The sequence below is a fragment of the Pelodiscus sinensis genome, chromosome 6 (genome assembly GCF_049634645.1).
Source record: "Pelodiscus sinensis isolate JC-2024 chromosome 6, ASM4963464v1, whole genome shotgun sequence".
NCBI classification, from domain to species: Eukaryota; Metazoa; Chordata; order Testudines; family Trionychidae; genus Pelodiscus; species Pelodiscus sinensis.
In genome coordinates, this window is record NC_134716.1 from 8,702,929 (window position 1) to 8,715,924 (window position 12,996).

At 45.5% G+C, this 12,996-nt stretch overlaps 1 protein-coding gene across 6 annotated transcripts in view; it reads left to right on the forward strand.

Moving 5' to 3' along the window:
* Nucleotides 1-12,996, forward strand: part of PALM2AKAP2 (PALM2 and AKAP2 fusion) — a 356,683-nt gene that overhangs the window by 83,098 nt on the left and 260,589 nt on the right. For all 6 annotated transcript variants that reach the window (XM_075931391.1, XM_075931393.1, XM_075931392.1 and 3 more), the window contains exon 3: nt 8,843-8,973. In XM_075931391.1, coding sequence (XP_075787506.1) covers nt 8,843-8,973 — 131 coding nt within the window. The remainder of the gene's footprint in view (nt 1-8,842; nt 8,974-12,996) is intronic.

A 12,996-nucleotide genomic window follows, 5' to 3' on the forward strand; every position in this document is an offset into this window, starting at 1 on the left:
ATGCTACACACCCATGATTCTGAAGAGAGACACTAGGTTTTTTCTGTTAAGAAAAGCAAATAAGGGCTCTCAGTTGGGAAGGAAGGGTGGCTGATATGTTACCAAATTGTATGTGACATGGTATTTTTTATTAATTTAAGTAAACATCGGGGTAAAAGCCTTAATAGCATCCCTTTAAGTGTGATGTATAGGATGACATGGTTATTGTGCAGCATAAAACAACTCTTATTAGAGTTCTGTAGTCTGGCATAATAGCATTGTATCCAATGAGTTTCAGGTCTCAAAAAGTATTCATCACTGAATCCTTGTCTTCACTCTGCTGAAGATTGACGCTGCCACAATCGATCATCCAGAATTTGATTTAGCATGTCTAGTTACGACTCGCTAAATCAAACTCAGAATGTGCCCCCACTGGTGGCTGGTACTCCTGTTCTTGTGAGGAGTAAGGGAAGCCAATGGGAGCATTTGCTCCCATCGACCTCCTGCTGTGGGGAGAGCACTAAACTCAGCTTAAGGTAAACTGACTCCAGCTACTTATTTTAGGTAGCTGGAATTGCATACCTTAAGCTGAACTTCTGGGTATAGTGTAAACCTGGCCTGAGAAACATTCCAGGCTAAACCCAATCCTGTTGTCATGCTATACAGTTGCACTAAGGATGCATATGTCCCATTGATTGCAGTTTGAAAGAACATCGATGGTATTTATTGTTCTGTTTTCATTATTTTTTCTCAAGAGCCAACATAACATTTGGGGGTCACCTTTTGACCTTCATTTGATCTCTTGAGACTATCCGTTTCCTTGGAAATATTTCTGACAGCCAGAGGAATGGTTAGCATCAAATACAGCTGTCCTTAGCAAGAGGATGTTTCTAAATTGTTTTTAAAAAGCAAAGCCAGAGTGAAGAAACTGAATTAAAACGTTGTAGCATCCTCCAAATTTAAAATAAAGATGCCAAAGTGTCCCAATCTGGCTATTGGCTTCGGTGGAACTACATATATAAATATGTGCTACTCCCTTTGAGTAATGGCTGCAGAATCAGGTCCTAATTCAGCAATTTGAGATGGGTTCACTGAAATGCAACACACAGGGAACCCAACTCTCACATTTTTACAGGGTCGCTTTCAAGGGTATAACAGCGCTTCAACATGCTGTCAAAATAAATACCATTAATTAAAGGAGCATTTAATATAGTATTAAAACCAACCAGAACCATGGAAGCAAAGGTATATTATTTTCAAGGTGGCTTTAATTACAGTATGTGCATTCATGGGGTCGCACAATGGTCCCTTTATAGGACAAATAGTAAACAACTTGAAACCCCTGAAGGAATTAGTGTCCTAAATGCCAAATCTTAAGACTACAATAAACATGGTTAAATTAAGCCTTGCCCCAGGTCTCTGTATGGACTTGTGTTGGGGGGGGGAGTGTCTATTACAGGGAGTCTGTAACCACATGACCCATCAGAGTACTCCGCTGGCAGGCCACCAGACATTTTTTTAGTAGACCATCCGCAGGCAAACCCCTCCCTCCCCCCAGCTCTCAGTGGCTGTGATTTGCCATTCCTGGCCACTAAGAGCTGCAGGAAGCAGTGTGGGATGCAGCCAGCTGCCAGAAATTGTCGACCCTTGATCTGTTGTATGTACATGATGTCTGCATGTATACAGATAATATGCTCTCAGAAATTCTCAAGCATGACAGGTTACCCATATTTTAATAAATGTTTCAATCGCTTCACTGTTTCAGTGGCTTCTAGGACATCCTAATCTGGATTCCCCGTGCAATAGTAAGTAGCGGAATCTAGGCCTCTCGAATCTGCGTCCTTTTTTCCTCTCTGAAAAGAAATCCCAATGTCGCAAATCAACTGCATCTCAGCCGCCACCTCTGACACTTGAAATAAAAATGTGGTGACGGTCTCGCTAAGGGGAAAGGATTTCTAACATATCATGCCTGTCCCTAAATATGTCCTAACAAAGTCACCGAGGCTGTTTCCAGTTACAAGTTCCACAGTCCTTCCATTCACGGCTTCCAAAGGGCGGCTTTAATGTTTGGGGCAGAGTGGGGGGTGGGAGGCAAAGCAACCTGATTTGTAGCTTAAGTGTTTCACATAAACAAAAGAAGCATGCCATTAAAATACCAGGGGTAGCTTAAAATACATTGCTACCCTGAAGGGATTGACTTTTTCCTCTGAAAGCTTCAGCGTAGAGATTCAGTAAGTGCACATGGAAAATACAGTGACATTCAGCGGACAGTAAATCCAGAGCAATCATCAAGTAATGATTTCCCTCCTTTCTTTCCTTCAGAAGGGACCGAACTGTGCCCTATTCAGGGCTGCATTAGGAGCATTGGAGCCGTATCTATGTGACTGTAAATGGAATAGGTTGAGGCTGCCTTTGTCGTTAGCCTTTGGCCTGTTTGTCAATGTTAGGTGCTGAATCTGAACATCTCCCAGAACCATATTTGGGGGGTTGGTTTAAGCCCATCTCTGTCTCTCAGGGTATGTCTACACTACCCCGCTAGTTCGAACTAGGAGGGATAATGTAGTCTTACGGAGTTGCAAATGAAGCCCGGGATTTGAATTTCCCGGGCTTCATTTGCATGAAGCCGGCTGGCGCCATTTTTAAATGCCGGCTAGTTCGGACCCCCGTGCCGCACGGCTACACACGGCACGGACTAGCTAGTTCGGATTAGGCTTCCGAACGAGGTGTACAGCTAGTTCAGGCTTCCGAACGAGGTGGAACGAGGTGTACAGCTAGTTCAGGCTTCCGAACGAGGTGGAACGAGGTGTACAGCTAGTTCAGGCTTCCGAACGAGGTGGAACGAGGTGTACAGCTAGTTCGGATAGGAAGCCTAATCCGAATTAGCTAGTCCGTGCCGTGTGTAGCCGCGCGGCACGGGGTCCGAACTAGCCGGCATTTAAAAATGGCGCCGGCCGGCTTCATGCAAATGAAGCTTGGGAAATTCAAATCCCAGGCTTCATTTGCAAGTGCGGTATGCCTACATTACCCCCCCAGTTCGAACTAGGGGGGTAGTGTAGACATACCCTCAGTGTGGCCCATGGAGGCTCTGTATTCCATCTTGCAGTGGGCCGCGTGCCTGTGTTAAACATGAAGGCGGCCACAGCCTGGACTGAAGAACTCTGGGGTCCTCCCTGGGGGCTCGTCCCAGGCTCCAAAGGCCCTGGCCCAGCACATCGCTAATGCCCATGCTTAACGCTGTCCATGCAACTACCCGCCTGCTTAACGGTAAGCACAGTCTTCAGTGCTGGTTGGAATGGGGCCAGAGAGACCAACGCCATCCAGCATTACCCCATGATCAATAGGCCTCATTTTGTCCACTCCCTCTTCACTTCTTGGCACAAGTAATCACAGTCAACCTGGTGTCACAGAGCTGCCTATTTTTTATGGAAATAGGCGTTTGAATATGCATAACAGGGAAAGGCTTTATGCAAAATACTTCATGTAAGGTGTCATTTGAAAAGGTGTAAGCTACTCAATATAGTTTTCCCATTTGGGTGCATGGATCATCTCTGTATTTGAAGTTAGAAATATGAAGTATAAAGTTGTTTTACTCAGGCCCTCTGATGGAGGAAGGACAGAGGAGGAACTACCCTAAGGTCCAGAAATTGAAAGGGGTCTGAGGTTCCCAGATGGAGCCCTGGGCCCTTTAAATTGCTGCTGGACCCCTGTGGGGCACGCTGCAAAACCCCAGGCAGCTCACACCGGACTGCCCTGGGGGAGGGGGACAGGATCCAGGCAGCACTGAAGGCTCACTGCCCCAGCCTACCTCTTTGGCCCAAGGCCCCAGCCCTTCTGGGAGGTGGGCCCCCACCCACCTTGCCCAGGCCCCAGTGAGTCTGTGGGCTGGCCTGACTTTACTAAGTGAGGGCCATTATGGGTATTTCAGAAACGTGATGGCTCATTGATAGGGTCATTGATCTGTTTAGGAGGAATTCTTGCACAGACAGACTCTCAGAGGGTATGTCTACACTAGGCCCCAGATCGATCTAGGGAGGCTAATGAGGGCGACCGAAATTGCAAATCAAGCCCGGGATTTAAATATCCCACGCTTGATTTGCATGGTCCCAGCCCATCGCCATTTTAGAAATTGACTAGCCCGAAGTAACTGCCCGCGTCTACACGTGGCAGTGAAATGGGATTCCGATTTAAAGCCCCTAAATCGAATTAGCTGGTAAACCTCATTGCAGGAGGAATACCAGCTAATTCGAGTTCAGGCTTTAAATCGGAATCCCGTTTCACTGCCACGTGTAGACACGGGCAGTTACTTCGGGCTAGTCAATTTCTAAAATGGCGACCGGCCAGTAACATGCAAATCAAACGTGGGATATTCAGATCCCAGGCTTGTTTTGCAATTTCGGTCACCCTCATTAGCCTCCCTAGATCAACCTAGGGGGCTAGTGTAGACGTACCCAGACAGACAGACAGGCACACATTTCTAACATGTACAGTAAGAAGAGGGTGGACAATGTGAGCTTGCTCTGTGTAAAACAGTAAAACGGATTTATCTGGGGTTCAGGTCTCAATGGGGCTGTGTTCCGAGTTGCTGAACCTACCTCCAGCTGATCTCAGTGTCTGTATCTCTTACCCCATCTCTGTGTCATCACCAGAGGTGGCTACAGGGCCTGGCTCAGCAAGACATAGGAAAGGGGGCACCTAGGAAGGTTGGCTTAGTGGTATTTTGGCAAATCAAGAGACAGTCTCAAGGGGATCTCTTTGACTAAACCCGTCATACCTGCTGTACTCCTTTTGTGTATCCGTAGTTTGTACTACTGTTTCTGGGGAGGTGTCTACACAGCACCCTAAACATAAAATAAGATACGATATATGCAATTTGCGCTATGCAAATTGTGTATCTTATTTCAAATCTATTTAGAAAGAGCTTATTTTGAAATTTGGCATGTCTACACAGCACCAAATTTCGAAATAACATGCTATTTAGAGACATCCCTTAACCCTTGTGGAATGAGGGTTACCACGATGCCGAAATAGCATATCTGTTATTTCAAAAAATAACAGCTTGTGTAGACGCCGGGTAGCTATTTTGGAATATCTCCGGTATCCAAAATAGCCATGCAGTGTAGACGTACCCTGGGTCTGATAAAACCAAGTGAGATGATAACACGGCCAGCCCTACTGCGGGCTGAATAGAAAACTGAAATATCAGCCAAAGAAGCTCTCTCAACAGCTGATGTAACTCTTCAGGTAGAATCTGCAAACCACCTCCAACAAAGGCAATTACTGTTTGTGACAGTTGTGGATGAAAATTATCATTAGTAACGCTGCTCGAACCCAAAACTAATTAAGCTTTGAATAATGACAACAGGCTTAGGTGTGTAACTAACATGGCAAAAATGTCATACTAAAGTTGTCAGTAACCACTCATATTTCCCTAACATTATTAAATAGAATTTTCAAAAGTATGTAAGAGACCCAGGACTGGAGATCGTAGGACTTGTGCTCTGAAAACACTAGGGGGCTTTGGAAAATCTTACCCATTATTACTTTTTCAAAATGTGTTTGGTTTTACTGGGCAATGAAAACTAGAGTGAGGAAAGAGAAGGTGAGAGAATGGAGGATACTACAGTTTTCCCTCCCTGTTTTATTTAATAGCAAAAGAAGAAGCCTTTTTAAAAGGATTGACATAAAATAGCAAGTTGTTTACAGAGGTTTTAAAATTACTGGCTTTCATCAAATGTGTCAGAAACCAAACTGCGGTAGAGAGTCATATTGCAATAGAGTTCTCTCAACAGACACACACAATAGGCTACCTCGTCTCTCAGCTAGCAGCTGTCCTGATTAATTTTTAATTAAAAGAGACTTTAAATTAAATAAATATTGTACTGAATCCAAATAATCTCTCCTTTTCACTTTATGACATCTTTTACGTCCTGATTCAGCAAAGCATTTAAGCACATGCTTAAACCCCAGGAGCGCGTAAGAACATGCTTAACTTTAATCGTGTCCTTATTTGCTGAGTCAGGATCTTAATCTGTGACTGGCCACTTCTCTATTAATGGAGGGGAGCTTAAACTTTTCTGGCTACTAAGCACGATTAAGCACCTTATAACTAACAGCACTGTACAAACACTACCCTATTAAGCAAAGTTTGGCTATCACAGCGTGTACTATGCTGCAATCATTGTTGCCATTAAGTTATAGGCTAACTAAATTTCCTGGGAGACATCTTAGAAAATGGACAGACCTCAGACCCAACTAGCTGAAACAGTGATACAACTGGGCTGTGAGCCACTGTGCATTGGAAAGATGCTTCTTCCATGCATTCCTTGTAAGAGGAATGAAATTAAAAGACAGTACTCAGAAAACTAATACAAAAAATGCTAATTTACTCAAGCATTGCCAACCTGTGGAACTCATTGCTCTAGGAGGTCGGAGTTTCTACAGAGAATTCTTTCCAGGTGTCTGGCGTGTGGGTCTTGTCCACAAGTTCAGGACCTAATTGCCATATTTGATGACAGGAAGGAATTTTCTCCCAGGTTGGCAGGGACTTTGGGAAGTTCGACTTCCTCTGTAGAGGAGGGCATGAGTCACTTGCTGGTTTGAGCTAGAGTAAACGATGGAATCTCTGTTAAAGTCTTTTGGTCAGGATTTGAGGACTTCTGCAACTCAACCAGAAGCTATGGGCTTATTACAGAAGAGGGTGGGTGAGGTTCTTCGGCCTTCAGTATGCACGAGACCAGGCTAGAAGATCATGATGTTCCTTTTGGGCCTTAAACTCCAGGGGCCTGTGAGTGCAAGGCTGCTTGATGACAGTGATAAGATGCCTCAGATCAGTGTGGGTACAGACTGCAGATCAGGAGTTGCCCGGGCGGTTTGGGTAAATGAGCTCTTGCTGGTAATGGATGATGACTGAGGGTGGGATTTTTAAAGGACCTGAAGTGACTTGGGAAAACAAGTCCGTTTGATAGTCATTCCGGTGTGTGCTCCTCAATCACCTAGGCCCTTTTGAAAATCCCACCCTGACTTACTAGACTGAATATGTGCCAGCTCTCTCCGATACCGCTGCTCCTGAGATCTTCTTGATTCTCTCGCTGACTGCAGCAATAATGGACATGGCACTGCCAGTTCCTCCTGGTTCCTTTTTCTTCCCCAGAGGCTGGCGTTGGACAATTGCCCTTCATTTCTAATGGTGCTGGTGTGTGGCGCTCCGTCACATCTACCCTCTTATTCACCACGCATTTTGGACCATCGGGAGAGCTAGCAAGAAGGCTTGGGCTGGTGTGCATTAGGCCTACCAACACCCTGCGGATATCTGCCAGTACATACATACCATGGTATCTCACTGGATGACAGCCAGATGCCAGGAGCTCACTCCAGACGAGACTGTAGTGATGCTGGTAGGCTGGGGGAAACATATGGAAAATATGGGGAGAAACCAGTGCACTTGCTTATTGAGTGTGTGCTACTGCCACTTACTACCACAGTCTAGGGGTGATGTTCATTACCCAACTGCTGTTAAATTATCATATAGTGATATGAGATAATTTTTGTCTTGGACTGCCTAGGAGATTGTAACCATTTCCATAGGCACTGTGGTTTTTTTGTTTCTGTTTTGTTTTTTTGGTTTTTTTTTAATCACATCTATAGCCGTAATCAGCTTAACTTTTCTAAAGCATGTTATGTTTAGAACCCACAGCTTTTAGTTGATGTACTGCTCTTTGCTCTTGATTCTATAGGTATTTTATGTGGCTATCCCTCCAAGTCCTTGCATTATAGTTCATAAAATGGCCTATATCTGGGCTGGGATTTCATTTCTTCTGGGACTGCTAAGTCTGAGTGACTGGAAATTCAGTTTTCATTTCCAATTAAAAATAACTTCAGACTAACAAATCAGTGGCGCAATATAGTAGATACAGTAAAAATGACATAGTAGACCAGGGCTCTTGGCTTTAGCCGCTGCCCAGCCTTGCTCCTCTGTTAATTCTGGGTATGTCTAGACTACAGTGTTTTGTCAGAGAAAACGGACATTTTTCCAACAAAACCTGAGTTATGTCCACACTGCAAGCACACTCTTTCAACAATAAATTGAAAGAACAGAGCGTTTTTTGTGCATTTGGTAATCCTCATTCTACAAGGAAGAAGACTTTTTTCGAAAGAACTCTTTTGCAAAACGTCACATGTGGATGAGGAAGAGGGAGTTTTTTCAGAAGAGGAAAGAGGAAAAAGCACAGGTGCCCTGGTGACTATTCTGTCCATAGCAATCACTGCTTACATGCGAGATCGTGTCCAGGCACTACGGACACTATCTTTTGAAAAAGCGCATCGCTTTATCGATTCACTTTTGCAGTGTGGACACTCCCTTGCACAAGAAGATTTTTGGGACGATCTCTTCCGAAAAAAGCTTCTTGCTCAAGAAGCCTGCAGTCTAGACGTAGCCTCTGTGCCCTGGGAAGGAAAATTAACAGAGCCTTCCTGAGACTAATTTCAAGGCTTCTTCATAATGAGGACCTGCTATTTTGATTTTGTTAAATCAAGAGTTATGAAATCAATTTAAGCAATTTGGAATAGTTTCCAAGTGTAGCCATGGCCTTATAGTCCTGGTCTTCACAACATCCTCTGGCAAGGAGTTCTACAGGTTGACTGGGTTGTGTGATAAAATACTGACTTTTGGCTGATCTGACATCTGGGCAAACCCCTCAAAGATTAGCCAGTGTGTATGATGCATATCATATTTAAAGTGCTAACTAGTAATTCAGTAGGGCCTGTGACATATTCAGAAGCAGATAAGGCTTCTCCTCCAGCTCAGGGAACTCAGTTTTCCTACTTTCAACTCTTCTCTTTTGTCTTTTCTTTTTTTAACTTGTAGTCCAAAGCACTTCGAGAAAAATGGCTGCTGCAGGGTATTCCTGCTGGCTCAGCAGAAGAAGAAGAGGCCAGACGGAGGCAGTCAGAAGAGGATGAGTTCAAAGTGAAAAAGCTTGAAGACAACATCCATAGGTAGGTGCAGTTTTCCTTCACTTTTACCAAGTTAGATTCTGCCCCCTGTTGTGTGTGCATGTGTGGTGTCCCTTAAACACTTGCGCCAGAATCTCCTTTGCCGTGCATCTCCTGTTGTCATTACATCAGTGCACAGTCCATGCAAAAAGTGTGCACACACTGCTTACCATTCTGCTTTACACGGATGCAGTTAACTACACAAGGGGCAAGGTAACAGAGAATCTTGCCCAAGGAGTTGTGTCCATGCCTTCCACTGCCGAATGTGTCCCCTACCATTTTTTTTTAAATCGATTTCTCATTACTCCTTATGTCGCCCTGTTTGCTTGCTTTGCTTCAAAGGGTGTGTTCTAACACCAACAAGAGCAAATGCTTTTCCTGCTGGAGAACAAGCTTAAGCCCATGTGCTTCCCTCAGTTATGCCCATGTAAACCCTGAGATACTGAAGTCAGTGCATGAACTCTTAGATTTTCAGCAGCATAAGAAAGGTTGAATTTTGTTCCACAGACTTCACGTATTTGCAATTCCGGTCTTCAGAGTAGTCTTGATCCTGAAGGAGAGGAAGGATGGTGCAGTGGTTAGAGCACTAGGACTTCGGAGACCTGGTTTCAGTTCCTTGCTCTGACACATGCTTTCCAGTGTGACCATGGGCAGAGCCGGCCCAAGGTACAGGACAACTGGGCTACCGCCTGGGGTTCCCCATTGTAGGGAGTGCTGTGCGTGGCTGCCAGGCACCCAGAGCGGGGCCACACATGCCCTGGGCACCTGGGGATAGGGGGCATCACACTCCCGGGGGCAGCAGCGTGCTCCCGGGACACACGAATGGCTCAGGCCGGCCCTGACCATGGGTAAGTCACTTAGTCTGAGTGTATCAATTCCCTCGTCTGCCACAGCAACATCTGGCCACTGGGATAAAAGAACAACAAGGACTGAGACCTCTCTGGAGACCTGTATTCCTAATATTGAACAGATTCCTTTGACAATTAGATCCCTCCCACCAGATCCCATCGAGGCAAGTGTTAAGGAGGAAGTTCATGGAGGATAGGTCCATCCGTGCCTATTAGCCAAGCTAGTCAGGGACACAGCTCCATGCTCGGGGTGACCCTAAGCCTCTGAGTGCCAGACAACTGCCCTGTGCTGTACACTTCCCCTGAAGCCCTGGTATTGGCCACTGTTGGAAGACAGGACACTAGGCTGGATGGACCATTGGTCTGACCCAGTAGGGTCGTTCTTATGTTCCTGCGAGTGGTGGGGACAAAGGGAGCCAGCAGGAGCTGGAAGAGGGAGCCACAAAGAAGCCTGAACACCCTAAAATGATGATTTCCGTTTGCTGTTGGCACCCAGCCAGGGCAGAACCTTGAGATAGTGAGCTGCGTCCCAGGAGGCCTGGAGCCAGAACATGTTAGAGAGTTGAGAGCCCTGGAAAGAGTTGCATGGTAATACGCTGGAACAAGATGTGTAGCCACATGGCTTCAGCAGGACTCTGAAAATCCCACCCTAAGACTCTCTCAATGCCATTCCCTCTGAGTGAATTCGCAACAGGGTTATTAGCAACACAGTGAAGGAACCTTTTTTTTTTTTTTTTTTTTTTAAACATGACTTTTAATCTGACAGTCCCACTTTAAATTGGAGGGACCATTAGGGCTAAAATGTGGGAATTCCATCCTTTCACCTGGGCAGGAGAACAAGGCATTTGGGGTGGGTGTTTCTCCCTTTTGTGACAGGAGACCACTGAGGGGAGTGGGAAAAGGTCCAGTGTTCCCTGTAAGCTGTGCGCTTGTGTGGGCCACTCAGGAGAGATTCGGATGCTGCCCAGCTAATTAGCGGAGTGCCCACAGCTAGGTTTTATGTTTCTAGTGGTGATGCACATTCATCATGGCTCAGTGCACATCAAACATTTCTTCTGCACATGGATGGAAACAATCCACACATGGATGGATAAGATTAGCAGGGACATTGAAAAGGTCTGGTGAGAGATCACTGGCGAGAATCAGAAGCAAGCTCAGTGTGTATACATGGAGCTTGATGGTAGAAGAAGGCACTAATCCTCTCACCTCCACCTCACACATCACTTCCACATTAGCACACACTAGAAAATTCACAAGTGGTGGGAAAAGTTAGGTGGGAAAAATTAGAGGGAATCAGCATCACCCGCTGAGCGTATTAAAATGTGTCTTGCAAATTGAATGTTTCTCCTCATAAGATCTCGGCCCAGCATTTGTTGAGTTCCAATACTTTGTGTTTGTTATATAATCCATCATGTTTTCCAAATTCTTCTAGAGCACTACTGAAGACTAGTAGTCTCTTGTCGATTGTTTGAATAGCTACGTTTCACATTTAACACAGACCACATATTTGCAACTAAGAGTTGGAATTTACTGTTGCCTTGAATAGCCTCACTTTGAATAGCAACTCACTCTACAAGTGGACCCACTGAAATCATTGGGACCACGTATGCAGCAAGGCGCACCCATGGTGGGTGCGTGTATCAGAATCGGATCCTTTGTTGGAAAGGGCTGAAAAACTCAAAGCTGAAAACTCAGCAGTGTTTCAGTTTTTCCTGGTTTGTCATTAGATTTTCATGAAAAACAAGAGACACGATACCATCAAGTATGGCCTTCAGCCTGCAAACCTTTATGCGGGTAAGTTACTTTACCCATGTGTGTAATTTCGCTGACTTTAATAGGACCACTCCTGCACAAGTGCTTGCAGAATCAGGGCCTGTCATAGTCAGCATTTCTTCATACACAATCCCAGTCCAATGCAAAAAGTCGGCATGGCCCACAGACATCATAAAAACAAGTTGTAAAGTACAACAGTCCAGAATATAGAAGCCATTACAAATAACTAAATACTGTTGTGTAATTGTGTAGATAATTACCAACAAAGAGCATACAGAAGTACAAAACAGACAAACGATAAAGCAAGGAAACAAAGACTGTGGCAAAATAAAAGCAGAATAAGAGCCTTGAAATAAAAATCAGAGAGAGACCACTGCGTATTTGGGATTATTTAAATTTGCTTAGAGAGGGAGGAATCCTAGGAGCATCAGAAGCATAATTAACCAAGCAAGAAAAAGCAAGATGGGGAGAGTCACACAGCGGAGCGATCTTCGTACCCAGGGATTTATTTCTGACCTAGCCCTGGGCAATGGAATAAGACTGAGTTTGATGTTACATGCTTTTAGAAAAGAGAGGAGGGGGGCAGAAGAGGCTGCTGTGTCTCTTTTTTCAAACTTACGTGAGTAGCCTCTGTAGAGTCGTAAGTGCTTGGAAATCAGCTTTTTACTCTGAGCCAGAAAGAAAACTTCTTCCCACGAAGACTTTTACTCAAAAGTCACCTAATCTTGTACTGGCTGCTCATTTGGATCTAGATTTGGGCAATGATTCAGTTTGAGGAGAGAGGAGATATTTTCTTCTGAACACTTGGACTAATCATTAGCTGACATGTTTAGCATATATGGTGGGTTTGATCTTGTTTTGAAGTCTCCTTAGACTCTTGCCTTTGGCTTCAGTGGGCGCATGATTGGGTCTAAACAGAAGTTAGATGGGGCTTAAATGAAAATCAGTCTTGAACTACAGGTTGCATCTCCCTAAACCAGAACTCTCTCGCCCAGCGACACCCGTGGTCCAGCTGTTGCTGAATGAGAGTGTCCCAGGGCAGGAGGGCCAGCAGCTGAGTCTCCCACAAAAGGCGGGGTAGGGGCAGCCTGTGCATGCCGGCCCAGCAACAGAGACAGAGCCGTGGCAGCCCGGTTGGCGGTAAGGCAGGGCCACAGCAGCCCAACAGGGGAAGCCCATCTGGGGCCATGGCAGGTCGGCAGCCTGACTGGGGCCACGTGCCGGCTGGCAACGGGACCACTGCTGCATGCGGCCATGCCAGCAGTGGGACTGGAGAAGCAGCTATAGCAATGGGGTTGGGACAGCTGTTTCTCCTAGCTGGCAGCAGGGCCAAAGGAGCCAGCAGGGGGAAGGGGCCACAGGCTGAGGGGGCGAAGGCAGGGTGTCTTCCCTGGTCTGGCAAATT